This window comes from Culex pipiens, chromosome 1 (genome assembly GCF_016801865.2).
Source record: "Culex pipiens pallens isolate TS chromosome 1, TS_CPP_V2, whole genome shotgun sequence".
Taxonomy (NCBI): Eukaryota; Metazoa; Arthropoda; class Insecta; order Diptera; family Culicidae; genus Culex; species Culex pipiens.
In genome coordinates, this window is record NC_068937.1 from 83,213,166 (window position 1) to 83,229,423 (window position 16,258).

A 16,258-nucleotide genomic window follows, 5' to 3' on the forward strand; every position below is an offset into this window, starting at 1 on the left:
ATTCCATTTCTAAAAGCTTTCTAAAACTTGTGAAAACATTTGAACATTTAACAAATCTAGAGTTTTTTTAAAGGTCCTAAAAAACGTTGTGTTTCACATGCTATAGGACCTTTTCAATAAAAAAAACTCTGGAAAAGTGTTCGTGAAAACACTAAGAGCGATATTATTCGTAAAAACAATCTTGACATTTCGTAAACTTTTAAACGTTTAACAAAACAAAATTGAAGAACATAATTATTTGATTCAAATCACGGTTTATTTTATGAATACTTTTAAACGTGCAAGTTATAAGCACTCTGATAGCATTTTGTGAAATTTGTTAGCTGTTAAAACGACACAGTTTTATATTTTTAATTCTAAGATTTATTAAATTTAATTTATCTAAATAATTCAATGACAGTTTTTGTTATACCATGGTGGCATATCGGCAAAGTGTACGGATTTTTGCTCAGCAAGAGTTGGTAGCCCTACTCATGAAGCTGTAATCATAAAGCCAATGTCAGAATTAATTTTTCTTATTCAAATTCAGGGAAACATTCGCAAAGCTCATGTAAACCAATTAAAAAGAATCCCACAAGTTCCATTTACATTAAAAATCAGGCCAGATAATTCTACTCCCATACACCCAAACAACACATCCCCAACATTGTCAACAAACAGTTCTGATGAAGAAGACAACATAAAAGATTCGTCAGCTGATGTAGAGGCAAACAATAAAGAATCGTCAAATGAAGAGTCACTTTCATCAGCTGACGAAGAAACAGAACCAAAACAAAAAGACAAACCAATTCGGCGATCCAAAAGAAGCAAAAGTTCTAGGCACAGCTCTCTCAATTTGAAGGTTCTTGGTAAAAAGAAATGATCAACGTTGTCGAATTAGGGTTTTGTCTTAAAAGGGGTGTAACTTACAGGTTGCTCCGACTCATGAATGTCGTTGAGACCTTCTGACCACAAGTGCCTCAAGGTCGGCACGCCTCTAATCAAGTCGCGAGTAGCTTGGGGAATGCTGGGACCCAATGGAAACTCCAGTGTGTGCGGGTCAGAAACACACTTTATTTCTCCTTCTTCTACGTGCTTTATTCCTCCCACTTTCTTAATCCTACACTGACCTGACCTTTCACTTCTTCTTCTTCTTCTCCTCTTTTCGGGGCCCCGTCTTCGACCGCAGCACTCCAGCGACGTCGGTACTTCACCTTCCGCTTCCTGCTCTCCTCTCCTTCCGCTTCAACCTCTGCTCTCACTTCTGCTATCAACTCTTACTCTCTCGACGTACGTCTAGGCCGTTCGTCCTCGCACGGGGTGGTACTGGCGCTCCGGCGCGATCTTCGATGGACCCGTTAAGCGGCTCGTCCTGTCCTCCGCCACCGATGGTTACGGCAGTGGCCTTCGGATTACCGTCGAGGGTATCCGGACTCCCGGACTACGGCACAGGTACGAGCTGTTCGGCTTCTGCAGCGACTCGGATGTAGCGCGAGTCTCCGGATGGTGCACTTGGCCGTAATGGCTATGCCAAAGCACAAGGGGTCCTGGTGGGGAACGTTTGAGGTTAGGGATATCGTGACGGTTGGGTTTTGGGGTTTGTTAGGGGGTCAATAGGGCACTCGAGGAAGGCTGCTGGCATAACTGGTGTCCTCTTAATCCACACGGGAACAATTCGGCTTCTCCTGAAGCTCTGGGGTGGCACAACTAGCACTTTTGTGGCACTTTAAAAGTTAACTTCACTTTCGGGCACAGCAGTGGAAAAAGCGTTCCAACTGCTCGCGATGGTGTCGTCCGGGAAATAGACCGAGTTCGTGGATCAGCTCGACGATGGCGGTCCTTGCTACCCTTCGTCTCCACTTCTTCCGTCATGCCTTCACCCCTGACCCCCATTCACCCTGTCACGACTCCTTCGCTACCCCACCCACTGTTGTCTGAGTCCTCTGGTAGTGGGTTGCGGCAGCTCGTTGGTAGCGCTGGCTGCACACTGGGACGTCGCTGGTATTGGCGCTGTGCTGGGTCCTCGTTGAAGAAAACCACCGGATACCCAACACCTCCCAAGCTAAGGTTTTTTATTAACGAACACTACTACAGACGATCTCGTAGAACTTCACGAGTGAAGTCCCTACGGTTACAGGGGGGAGATGAGAGGCGAGAGAAGAAGAGAGCAATCTGGGCCGAACACGATACTACTCTCGGGTAGTAGAACCGAACGTTAACTATTAATAAAGCAGCCTCAACTTGAACTACAACCACGAAGGACGTACTTTGTTAAGCTATCCGAAAAGCACTCTTTAAACCCAAACCCAAGATAAGCTACGGTTCTAGTTAAGGACGTAGCAATATAAATCAATCTTTATATAGAATTTATTAGCCTGAAAATATCATTTTTTAAATTTAACATTCTGTAGCCCTTCAAACTTAAATATTATTGTAAACGAGCATAGAAATTAGAAATGTCAAAGAAATTAATTAAAAGCAATCAACATTAGAGTCTTGTTGAACGCCACATGTACATTAATCAGATTTTCATCAATTCGAATATTGGAATAAATTTATCTAAATTAAAAAATAGGGGTTTTGTGAAAGTTTTCATTGCTCACATTCCTTTTTGATTGTTTTGACATATAAAACTCTCTAAATTTATCTAAATCGCTTTAAAAACTCATCCAGCCATGCAAGTTACTTTTTTGTTGCCTGACCTTATGTCAATAAACAGTACACTTCAGACAGTTAACACCAAACCACGTCTTTTGATAACATGGTGTCAGAAGTGGGAAATTTTGCGAAAAATCTCACGATTTAAACGTTGTTTAGCGATGAAAACGTAAAAAAACTGTTCTTTGAAGTTTTGCCGAAAAGTTGGAAGTAGTCGGCTACGGGATTTCGCGAGTTTTCGATCGTAAACGTCGCGTTGTTTACATAACCTCAAAATGTCGAACATTCCGGTTCCTGAGCCCCTGAAACTGGGCGGAAATGTAGAAGAGGCGGTGAAACAGTTCAAGCTGCAGTGGAAGTACTACGCGCTGGCCACAGAGCTGTCGAAAAAGGGAAATGATCTGCAGATAGCGACGTTCATGGTCGTCGTCGGGGCGGAAGCGGTTATGATGATCGACGATTTGGCCTTGACGGAAGCGCAGCAGGCAACGCCAACAGACATTCTGCAGGCAGTGGAAGAGCACCTGGTGCCGACAAGGGACGTTCGACTGGAAAGAGCGGATTTCAACACGATGGTCCAGCAAGACGGAGAAAAAATCGAAGATTTCGTGAAGCGGATGCGGAAGAAGGTGAAGAAATGCGGCCACACCCCAGCACAACAAGAAGAGATGGTCAAAGATCGTTTGATTGTTGGCATATCGGATCACCAGATGCGGAAAAAGCTGTTGAAAGCCGGAAATCTGACGGTTGACCAGATGGTGGTGAAGGTCAAGGAGAGCCAGGACATCGAGGACCTGGCCAGCAAGTATGAGAAGATGGCAGCAAAACAAAGCACAAGCCGGGATACAGGAGAAACGTTCAAGGTGACGGCCACGCAGAAGCTGCAGAAGCCGTGCCGTTACTGTGGAAACGAGCACGACCGAGACAAAGCGAAATGTCCAGCGTACGGGAAAACGTGCATCGGATGTGGAGGAAGAAACCATTTCAAGAACGTTTGCTGGAAGAAGGGACGGAACCAAAGTCGGAACAAGAAGCATCACAAGAAGCACGTCCGGCGCGTGGAGGACAGTTCCGAGAGCTCTGCGAGTTCAGATACCGAGGAAGAGTGCGAGTTTGTCGACATTGCCAAAGTTGATGGGAAAAATCTGAAAGAGGCTGGGAAGATTATGGTCGAACTCAAGGTGGCCGTAGGCGCGGGAAAAACTTCGCCGCTGGAGATCCAGGTCGACACTGGCGCACGGGTTAACGTTATGTGCTACAAAGACTTGAAGCAGCTACTCCCGGACCAACAGTTGAGCCCCACGAAGGTGAAGCTGAGGTGCTATTCGGGGAAGGTGATTGCGCCCAAAGGCCAGGTGGACTTGGAGATTAAGCTCAAGAACGGAACCAAGCTGTTGACGTTCATCGTGGTCAAGAAGACACGGCCACCACTGTTGTCGTCGCAATCGGCAATGGATTTGGGAATTATCAAAGTCCACGACTTGTACAGTATCGACACGCTCCAGCAAGAGTGCCACCACATCTTGAGTAAGTACAAGGACGTATTCGAAGGAGACGGCAAGTTTGACGGAAGGTTCAAGATTGAAATCGACAATTCCGTTGCAGCTGTCCAGCAGAAGCCCCGGCGCATTCCACTCGCGTATCTACCGGAACTACAGTCCAAAATCAGCGATTTGGAGAAGAAAGGAATAGTGGAGCCGGTAAACAAGCACATGGACTGGTTGTGCAACTTGGTGCTGGTGAAGAAGGGAACCAAATTAAGGCTTTGTTTGGATCCAGCGGAGCTGAATCAGGCGGTGCGGCGTGCGAACCATCAAATCCCTACAATTGAGGAGATGCTGCCGGAATTTGCGAAGGCGAAGGTGTTCACAGTTCTGGATGCCAAGAACGGATTCTGGCACATGGAGCTGGATGAGGAGAGTGCCGATCTAACTGCATTCTGGACACCCATGGGTGTGTATCGCTGGAAGCGGATGCCATTTGGAGTCGCGTGTGCGTCCGAGATGTACCAGAAGGAGCAGCAGCAAGTAATCGTCGGCCTGCGCGGAACGCGATGCATTGCAGACGACGTCGTGATCTACGGATGTGGCGATACCATGGAACAAGCGATGTTGGACCATAATCGGAACTTGGAAGCTGCCTTGAAGAGATTCCGCGAGCGAGGTCTGAAGCTGAACCGCTCGAAAGCAAAAGTGGCGCTGTCATCGGTTCCGTTTTTTGGTCATGTTCTGACAGACAAAGGAGTGAAACCCGATCCAAGCAAGATTTCGGCAGTCCTGAACATTCCAGAACCCTCGGACAAGAAGCAGCTGATGACGTTCCTAGGATTGATAACGTACCTGGGCAGATTTATGCCAAGATTAGCAGATGTGAGTGCGCCGCTAAGAAAGCTGACCCGGGACACCGTGGAGTACGTTTGGGATCAGGAAGCTGCCGGTGCGTTCAACCTGATCAAGCAGCTAGTGACACAGAACCCCATTCTCCGGTACTACGATCCAACAGAACCTTTGCTGATTCAGTGCGACGCAAGTCAACAAGGCGTGGGATGCGTGCTGTTGCAGGATGAAAGACCAGTAGCCTACGCATCGAGGACGTTAACGAAGACCGAGAGGAACTACGCGTCCATCGAACGTGAGTGCTTAGCAATTGTGTTTGCGTGCAAGCGCCACGACCAGTACGTGGCAGGACGGCACCAAGTGGTTGTAGAGACCGACCACAAACCGCTAGAAGACATCTTCCGGAAGCCGATCACCGAAGCACCTCTCCGACTGCAGAAAATGAGGATGACGCTGCAAAGATACAATATCCACGTTCGGTACAAGAAGGGAAGCGAGATGTACATAGCAGACTTGCTGTCACGAACTGCAACAGAGAAACCTGCCCACAACCTGGATGCGGAAGTGATGCTGATAGAGAAGGTGGATGCTGCGTTCGACGAGATAGCGGCCACTAACGTTGTGGAACTCATCAATTTGTCGGACGATCGGTTCGGTGAAATCGCAACTGAGACCAAGAAGGATACAACCCTGTGTAAGCTGATGAGTGTGCTGATCGATGGCTGGCCTGAGCGGAAAGAAGACGTGAGCGATGAGTTGTTGGTGTACAGGACGTTGCAAAACGAGCTCACAACGCACCGAGGAGTGATCTTCAAAGGAGACCGAGTGTTGGTGCCGAAATGCCTCCGCAAGAAGCTGATCGAGAAGTTGCACGTAGCGCACCTGGGAATTGACTACACGTTACGAGCAGCTAGGGAGTCGTTCTTCTGGCCAGGGATGGCTGACCAGATCACCAACTACGTACGAAACTGCGAGGTGTGTATGGAGTTCAGCGCCAGTCAATGCAAGCCACCCATGACGTCACACCAGATACCGGAATATCCCTTCCAGCGTGTGAACATTGATTTGGCAGAGATCAAGCAAGAGGGCAAGCGAATTCTCATGATGGTCACAGCGGACAGTTTTTCTGACTTCGTTGAGGTTGACCTGCTAGCCGACACGAAGACCAAAACTATTGTTGCGGCGTGCAAGCGCAATTTTGCCCGTCACGGAACGCCACAAGTTGTTGTCACAGACAATGGACCGCAGTTCAGCAACGAAGCGTGGACCAAGTTTGCGAACGAATGGAGTTTCAAGCACGTGACGTCTGCTCCATACCACGCGCAAGGAAACGGAAAAGCTGAATCAGCGGTCAAGTCAATGAAGCAGCTGTTCAAGAAGTGCGCCAAAAGTGGTACTGATTTCTGGCAAGCACTGCAACAACATCGGAACACGCCAAATGCCGTAGGAACAAGCCCCAACCAGAGAATCTTCTCAAGAAACACACGAAGCACGATTCCCGTCATAACAAACAAGTTGCAGCCGCCTCGAGCATCACACGTGGAAGACCGGATCGAGCAGAAGAGAAAAGTGGTCAAGGCGAGTTATGACAAACATGCGAAGGAGCTTCCGGAGCTGAAGATCGGGGAAAACGTTATGGTACAACGACGACCTGACCTAGACAAGCAGTGGGAACGAGCAACAGTTGTGCACCAATTTCCGGACCAATCGTGCGATGTACGGCTAGAAGATGGTGGCGTGTACCGACGCAGCGCAGTGCATATTAAACCGGGAGGTCAACAGTTTGCCAACCAGATCCGAGAACCAAGGATAATGCGACCACCGACACCAACAAGTCCAGTCGAGCAGCACCAGGACGAACCAAAGCAGACGATCTTCGAGAGACGTGACTACAACAAGAAAGCCGGGGACAGCGGTATCGTCGACAATACACCAGAGAGCAGGAAGCGAGACAACGAGACATCGACAACGGAAACAACCAACAGAGCAGAGCAGAGCAGCGGTGGGCAGGAGCGTTCTAAACAGAACGAAGGGCGTCCAAAAAGGGAGATTAAAAAACCAGCAAGGTTTTCTGATTTTGTAGTTTGAGCACAGGGAGTGCATAGCTTTTGGAAGAGGGGAGATGTTGTATTTGAACCACTCTATCGTAACAGTTACATATGAACCACCCTATACCTTATGTCAATAAACAGTACACTTCAGACAGTTAACACCAAACCACGTCTTTTGATAACATGTCCAAATTACCCCACAAGCCATGTCCAAATTACCCCCATAGCATATTCTATCATAAATTGCAATTTTTGATGGTAAAAATGGATAAAATGCACAATTTTTATACGTACATATCTCAGGCATCGTCCAAGCAACCCCCTTAACACTGGAACGCCCAACGCATGTCCAACTTACACGGACGCCCAAGCCTCCCAAAAAAGTTGGAACGGTAACTTCAACTCGCTGGTTCTCGGGCATAACTCAACCAATCGGGACGATTCTTGTTTCCAGTAATTTGTAAGAATGTCTAGATGATCCTAGAACTTTGCAGAACTTAATTTGATTAAATCTGTAATTTCTGCGACCGAAAACATCGTTCCACCTTTTTTCAAAATGACTGCCTCCGCGGAATTTTTGGCGATTTTTTTTTTGTACGCGAAAAAAAAAGTTGGAACGATGTTTTTAATCGCAAAAATTACAAATTTGATCAAATTAAGTTCAGCAAAGTTCTAGAATCATCTAGACATCCTAACAAATCACTGGAAATAAGAATCATCTTGATTGGTTGAGTTATGCCCGAGATCCATTGAGTTGAAGTTACTGTTCCAACTTTTTTGGAGCCTTGGGCGTTGGAATGTTAAACAAAACTTTTTTTGCCATATAACCCCTGCAAAACCTTCCCAAGTAGCACACTTTGTTCGCCAAAAGATTTCCGAACTTGTTGTTGAACTCATTTACTATGTTTTCCCAACGTCCCTGAGAACTCTTGAACGCTGGAAAAAGCGCAAGTTTTTCTGTTGTTGAACATCTCTTAACCTGTTAGAAATGTGCGTGGATTAATTAAGTTTTACCAGCGCACGTCCTACTTGAATAGAGAACGTTTGTTGAACATGTCATAAGAACTCTTGACTATAAGATTCTGAACCGGGTTGGATAACGTCGTTAGAACCGTTTAACAACATTCTGCCTTTAAGATTCAGGAGGGAGTTAGGCAAACGTTTTTATAACCGTTCAAGAACATATCGTGGCAGACAAGAATGTTAAACAGGCTTTTCATAAAATACGTCCAAGGTGTTCGCTCAAAAGTTGTTTTTTCTTTATTTAATCCTTTATTTGTGAGTAATGTCGCTTTACGATACTTTAACTACTAGTTTTTTGTAATTTATTAGTTTGGACAGGGATAATAATAATATGAATGATGGATAATACAAAAATATCAACCATAAAAAATCATTCAGTTTCCTAGTTATGCCTTTGGGGAATTTTTTTCAATTATGTTTGAGTGCTAATGAACATCGCTTGCTACTACTACTCTACTACTGCTGCTGGTTCCCGGTGCTGCATTTTCAGTTTTCCTTTTTGATGAAGAATGCTCAGGGCAAGTATCGAACCCAAGATCACTCCAAATGTCAAGTCCGGGCGCGCGTCTGCTTCTTTCCACGAGGGGTTATGTTGGATGAGCAGGCCTAAACGTCAATAAGAAGTCTGCGGTCATCTGGGTTTTACCAAGTTCACTAACAGTTTTCCCAAACTTCTTTCGAACGTAAGCTGTTTCTATTTTTAGAACTATCCTTGCTTGTTTCGTCAACATGTCCTTGCTCGGATTTTATAACAAGAACGCGAACTTTACATAAACAACTTGTTTACGAGAAATCCCAGCCGAAGAGAAAGGTCAAATCTACTATGTTATCACGTTCAGCAAACTGAAATGAAACATCATGTCTGCAAATGTCATTTTGCTTTACGAGTTCTACAAGCATGTTTCATTGAGGTCAGAATAAACTTCAAAATGAACTATTTGTAATCCGTTGCTAGATTTGGCATTTGTGTTACACAGCCATGTTGAACAATGGTTTTTTGATCAAAATGTGAACAATTGACCAAATGTGTTGCCACTTGTTCAATAATTAACGAATAAAAACACTTATGCAGCAATTGTTCAACAAAAAAATAAAGAGCGATGTTTTTCTTGCTACTTGGGTTATTTCCTAACCTTCAAATATTAGAATTTAAGGCAGTGCCAACAGGCCTTTGGAAACTTTTACATATTATACCAAAACTACTTAACCTATTCCAACTTTTTTGGTTTGTCCATACTCCTAGGCCATTACTAGTACTAGCCTTATCACTTAAATTGCCGTTTTCACTTTATATCCGAAGTCCGAAGAAAACGTGATTTTTAAAGGGGTGTCCAAATTACCCCCCCTGTCCATATTAACCCAAACTCCCCTATCACTCAATTTCAGTTGAAAACGCTTTTAATCAGCTGTAATTGAATGCCAAAGCGCTGATATGGCAACATCAGAGGAACGCTGGAATTAGATGCTGTTCTCCTACCTAAATCAATCTATTTTTGTGAAAGGAATATTTATTGGGTTATTTTTTTATGCACCGTTTTTCTATGTGTTGCTAACCGTTTTAGAGTACCTCCGAGGCCATGACTAGGGCCTTTATCATGGGCGGTAGCAAAATAGTGCCATTCAGCAACAACCCCAAAACCTGCTTTATTATTATTATTATTATTATTATTATTATTATTATTATTATTATTATTATTATTATTATTATTATTATTATTATTATTATTATTATTATTATTATTATTATTATTATTATTATTATTATTATTATTATTATTATTATTATTATTATTATTATTATAGTTTATTATTGACACTTTACCATAATTTGGCAAATCTGATCTATGGTTTAAAAGATTGATCATATTAAATCATTTTTTATACTGTGAGCCAGCTCCATTTGATTAAAAGATGATTTTGGTCAAGGTACATTTAATAAAAAAAAATCCTTATACGTGAGGACAGCAGCCGTATTGTGTTCCAAGAATCCCAGAATGATAGAAGAAAAAAAACACTGTTGTTCGGACGGTGTCGAAATCATCGCAACTAAATTTAGGGAAATTTTTGCAGCAGATCAAACTTTGTGATTATCTTACATTTTTCAGTTTTATACTTTCCAAAAAATCCTTTTCCTACTCCTTGTGATCGTCCTTTACTAGAGTACAACATATCAACAAATTTTATTCATTTAATTCATATTTTTTACTCAATAATGTATCGTGCACTTATTGTTCAGTGTTACTAACAAGATTAATTGCATTTTCCTCTCGCTCCGTCGGAATCCAATTCTGCCCTTTACTGTGTGTCGATATTGCTCTGTCCTGTGGGTTAACACAGAAATTCACCTCATTATTTTTTTTTGAGCAGATAAACATTCGTGATTAAACTCCAGTTTCCTACAGTGTTAAACAGTTAATTTTTGCCCAATTTGATAAAGATTATTTATGATGAAATATTATTTCAATAAATGACCAGGTAGCAGTTATTGATCAGCCTGCCTGTGTGCTTCTAGCAGATGCGGCGAATGACGCTGATGTAGGTAATCTCGAAAACACAAAACTTTAAAATTCGATATCTCTGGAACGGAACATATTCATTTCTGTCGATAAGTGATTCTTATGTAAAATTGGCCGGGGAACACAATGGTGAGGTCAAATAAAAAAACGTTACTTAATCCACCATAAGGTGGTTGGTGCCTTCCTCGCATTCATGTTGTATTTTAGGTTGTATTTACAAATTAATTTAGGAGTTTTTTTTTTAATTTCATTTATTTTTTTATAATATTGATTTTACAATTTTCAAATCTTTTTTTACCAACTCTCCAAAATAAAGGAGAAAAGTCTCATGAGTTATATATTTCAGTAAAAAGTTCGTGTAAATCTTTGTCGAGACAAAATGATGAAGCAACATAATTTATACAGAATTTTTCCGCATGCAAGGGGGTGTGGCTGCCAATCAATCCCCCGCATGGTCGGACCAAAATCCCTACGCATGCTGCCCGACTCTCACGCGTAAGCAAAAAGATCCGGCCTTTGAGGTTATGCAAAAATCACCCTTTTTTGTAGCTACAAAAAAACTTTTTCTTGGCATAACTTTAAAAGTACTTCACTAAACAGAATAAAATTTAATAGGGTCTTAGGGGACCTCAAAACGAACAGAATAAGGCGGATCCGGCCAAAATCGGTTCAGCCAGTTCTGAGATAATCGTGTGGAAAAAAAATCATGTCTACACACATCCCCACAGACATTTGTTCAGAATTTGATTCTGAGTGGATAGGTATACGTGAAGGTATATCTAGGAGTCGTATTTAAGAAGTTCATTTTTCGAGTGATTTTATAGCCTTGCCTCATTGAGGTGAGGAAGGCAAAAATAAGTTGGGGTGTTTTGAGATACGACCGTTTAAAGTTTTCAATTACGCAATACAGGTAGACAAAATAAATTAACATTTTGATCACGGAAATGGATTCTACGTCCAATTTCCTTCAAAATTGAGTCTAAGACCGACCTTCTAAGATTTGTGGTTCCTGAGCTATCGCCGTTTGAAACTAGGAGGTTTGGTCAAAAATCGCCAAAAGGTTGATTTTTTGGGGAGGTACAAAAATGGAGGGGGTGGTCCGATTTGGATGAAATTTTGGATTCTTGCATGTTTTGATAGTATCAACAGCCCTGCCAAATTTGGGCAGGATCGGAGAGGGTAATTTTCAAATGCTGTTCCGCTTCAGATCACCCTGATCACAAATCCGATTTTTAATATCTCGTAACGGAGGGATGGTACGACCCCTTTCATTTTTGACATGCGAAAAAAGAGGTGTTTTCAATAATTTGCAAACGGTGATGAGATAGAAAATTTGGTGTAAAAGGAACTTTTATGTAAAATTATGTGAAAAACACTTAAAAAGTTTTAAAAACTCTGCCATTTTCCGTGACTCAACTGTAATTTTTTTTGAAACATTCATTTTAAGGGAAATTTAATGTACTTTTCAAATCTACATTGACTCATTGGGAATTGAAGTTTGATATGTCACATGAAAGGACTTTTTCTATACTTAGTACACTTCCTCCGAGGCCACCGGTAACCGGTTCCGGAGTGGTCCGATCGGGTCAAAGGGCACAGCATGATAATGGATGATTAATGATTTCAATTATACGAAGTTTGATAAGCAACATGTCGACTATTGAATATCACAATCGTCGGAACCATTTGCGTGGTACCATGGAATCGGTTCCGGAGTGGCCACAGATACCCTGAACTGACCCAATATAGTCAGTATACCTATGTACTACAAACAACGTCTAATAACATTGGCTCAAATGACGATTGAACGACAAAAACTATAAAAAACATGCTTGACGGATGTTCCGGGTTGCCGGAACCGGTGGCCACTTTTAACAAATTACCTCACCGGGAACTAGTCACAGTTAATGCCCGTAAAATGCAACTGGAAGTAACCCGCTAGATGTTACCGATTAACGCGTTAATCAACGCGTTAATTAACGTGCTCCGTTCGCGTTAAAGTTAAGATCAACGTAGGCTCCGTTCGCGTTCACCTTAATTTTAACGATTAACGGACGCGTTAACGTTAATTAACGTTTAACAGCACTGGCCGTTCATAGCCACCCGCGTCAGACACGGACGACGAAACAAAGAGAAACGCGAAAAGTAACTTTTTCAAAACTGTTTTTCGTAAAATCGCGATAACAAGTGATGGTTACAAGCAAACCCCTTACACTGAAAATACGCCACCCTTTTTTTCCAAGTGCCCAAACACTTGAATGATTCAATTAAGCCGCATCTTAGATCTAATTTGTTTGTGTTCAAATTTCAATCCAATCCATTATCAAATTGAAGTGTTTTGGCGATTGACTTTTTGGTATTTTTTGACACCTTATTTTCATTCGGGTGGCTTAAATTTTTCAAGTGTTTTGCTCATGAATTTTCCCCACTGTGTTGAACTATTCAAAGTGATGAGGAAAACACTTGAAATTGATCTTGTTTTGATTTGAAATGCAGTTTCGCGACAGCTTCATGAGACTTTGCTTTGTTTGCTCATTTGGAAGTTTTGGCAGTCCGGTGTGTTCGTTTTTCGCAGACCGCGTGAGTTTGCTGCCGCCATGTTCCAGTCCAGTAAATTGCCTGCCCGGTTTGTGACCGCGAAGATGAGCATCTCCACAAGGCTGCGTCCTTGGGCTCGGGCTCCGTATGGCCAACGGAAGGGCTTGGTCTCCCGGATACCCGGATAGAAGCCAACTTTTGTGATAAAGTTCCTTTCCGGACCCATTTGGTGAGTGGGGAGAGAATTTTTTTGTGAGGTTTAGTTTTGATTTTTGAATTTATTTTGTATGATTCACAGGAAGGATGCGAAAGAGCTGCAGATGCCGTACCAGGAAGCGGTGCCAGTGAGAAGCAAGATTCGGATGCAGGGGCCAAGCTATGCGTCATTCGGATGGTCAAGGCACAGTTTGAGTCGATGAACCACCGAGGTTCCGCCAAAAAAAATTCCGCATGAACAAGAAGATTCTCCAGGGGCCTCCATCTCCGCCGGCACCGGGGCTTCACTCGCCGACGCTGAGGAACCTCCAGTGGGGGCGAACAAACCGAACCTGACCAGGAACACGATCGTGAAAGCCGGACCGGATGAAGAAAAAAATACAAAAATTTTACACGCCAAGTTGTTCTTGAAGTTGTTAGAAAATAAAAGCAGCCAAAACATTTAATTGTGCAACGTCTTCTTTATTTAAAAAAAAAATTAAAATCCATTTCTTTTACATGCAAACATGCATTGATTATAGAAAGAAAAGCTATTTAAAACCAATAAATATAATATAGTATTTCATGTGACGCAACACGTCAAATTCAAGTGTTTTGCTATTGAATTGACAGTATATTTTGGTGCCCAAAATTCAAGTGTTTTGCGATTGAAATTTGAGTGCTCTGTACAGCAGGGTCAGATCATGTGTACAACACTTCGATAAGCCGTGGGATTTCTGCTCAGTGTATGTTTATATATCATTATTTTTGTAATTGTCCACAACTTTATAGAACATTATTACACTCTAAAGAATAACCCTGCAAAGTTAGAAAAAACACGAAATTTCAAAATGAAAAATTTTGTTCTAAATGAAAAAATTACCCATCTAAGTCAATGTAGATTTGATAAGTACATTAAATTTCCCTTAAAATTACTTGTTCCAAAAAAAATTACAGTTGAGTAACGGAAAATTGCAGAGTTTAAAAAACAATGTCAGTGTTTTTTTCGATGAAATATAAGTTTTTTCGGAGTTTTGAGTACGCCATCAAATCGGGCGTCCAATTGTACATAAAAGTCCCTTTGACACCAAATTTCTACTCATCACCATTTCAAGCTGCAAATTATTGAAAACACCTCTTTTTTCGCATGTTCAAAAATGAAAGGGGTGGTACCGCCCCTCCGTCACAAGATATAAAAAAACGGACCTCGGATTCGTGATCAGGGTCAAAACTTACCATTAAGGACAAAGTTTCACGCAAATCGAAGAGGGTTCGGGGCAACTTTCCCCGATTTCGTGTGAGTTGGTAGAGAATTACCCAATTACAAATCAATAATTTTATGGGCTCGAAAAATCCAACACCACAGAATAAATAATTAAAATAGGTATTTTTTCATTATTTTAAACATGCCGTGTAATCTGGTGAATGATTAATGAATTCATTTTATTTTCTAGGTATGGTTCAAGAATCGTAGAGCAAAGTGGCGGAAGCAGAAACGTGAGGAGCAGGAACAGTTCTCAAATTTCGAAATCAACAACAAAATTCGAAAATTTATAAACATTCCAGTGAATACACAAGAGAAGTTCCGTCAATTACAGTCTGAGATGATTTCCAAAGACAAGTTTGTGAACAAATTTGACGAAATGAGTACCAGTGATGATGCATCAGACGTCGAAGTGGTTTGATGAATTGGCTACGCTATAAAAAATAATAGAATTTCTTATGACTAAGTTGTATATAATTTTCCAAAAAGACCAAACATTTCTGGATGTACCTTGTCACAAAAAAGGATTTAGAAAAAAAAAATAGCTGATGCATGCCTGTCGAAACGAATAGCGTAGATTTTTCAGAACAGAATAGAATAGCTCTTCTTTAAAAATCCTTAAAAACTGATAGTTGTAAATTTTATTATAGTTATTGATAATTTTATCAAATAATTTGTTCATATTTGTTCTTAAACATTCAATACTTGACATTTAAAGATCCTGATTTAGCAATTCGAAAAATTGCAAATTCCTATCATAAAGTTACCTTAAAAAACAAAATTTTAAAAATCTTAATTACTGCGCAGTCTCAACTCGAGGGGAAGCATAAACTTTGGGGTCTCCAGAAACACGGGCACTTTGATTTTTTCAAAAATATTTAGACAGGGCCGAATGGTTTTTTTTTAAGTTTGTATGGAGAATCAATGCGGGAGCGGCCGTGCTTGACTGGTTACGGTGTTCGCTTTGTAAGCGAATGGTTCTGGGTTCGATTCCCAACTGCTCCCAACGAGAAAGTTAAAGAACACTGGAATTTTAATTAATTAATATATGAACGGAAAATCAAAGTCACTCTAGACGGGGTTCGATCCCTCGTCCTTTGGATTGGTAAGCAAAATGCTAACCACTAGGCCATGACGACTTGGTGAGTTTGCACTGGAATTAGGAATATTGTTACAGAGAGCGAGTTGTGGTGCTATAACCACGGAAAATAGTGTCCAGGGTATTCGTGGAAATACAATGTTCCATCCCAGCGGGTCCCTTAGTACCAAACCTTCTTAGCATGGATGTCCCAACGAATACAACCAAATCTCGGAGCGTATAGTGGTGTGTCCCCACGCTTCTTTCTCCCCTGTCGATTCAGAATTGTGTTGTTGTTCGAACACCAGTAATGTCAACCATCGCGACGCTCATTTTAGGTTCGCGGCAGGATTTGTAGTGCTAGGATTGTAGTGCTTTTAGTTACGGAATTCGACAAAACTGTGTTCGAAGCACTTGTATACTGCCCATGTTCGCATAAATGTCCCATATGCAAAAACAGCAAGCTGAGAAAAACGCAAGGGAAGTTTGTCCCACACATAAAGCTACGTGTTAAGTTTTCACGAAAAAATAGGATTTCCTCGTGATTTCTAGAACAAAGTACTGGATGTTATGTGCTCTTTCGAAAGAGCACACGACTTTGAACCAAACTGCATCAATAA

At 41.9% G+C, this 16,258-nt stretch overlaps 2 protein-coding genes across 2 annotated transcripts in view; one reads left to right on the top strand and one right to left on the bottom strand.

Annotated features, from left to right (window-relative positions):
- Positions 1 to 2,912: 2,912 nt before the first annotated feature.
- Positions 2,913 to 14,770, top strand: LOC120430563 (uncharacterized protein K02A2.6-like). The gene is made up of 2 exons (XM_039595676.2): positions 2,913 to 6,975; positions 14,751 to 14,770. Exons 1-2 carry the CDS (start codon positions 2,913 to 2,915, stop codon positions 14,768 to 14,770), a joined length of 4,083 nt encoding a protein of 1,360 aa, XP_039451610.2.
- Positions 14,771 to 15,178: 408 nt separating this feature from the next.
- Positions 15,179 to 16,258, bottom strand: part of LOC120431009 (uncharacterized) — a 2,570-nt gene continuing 1,490 nt past the window's right edge. Inside the window, exon 2 of the mRNA XM_052705996.1 lies at positions 15,179 to 15,185. Within this exon, the coding sequence (XP_052561956.1) occupies positions 15,179 to 15,185 (7 nt within the window). The remainder of the gene's footprint in view (positions 15,186 to 16,258) is intronic.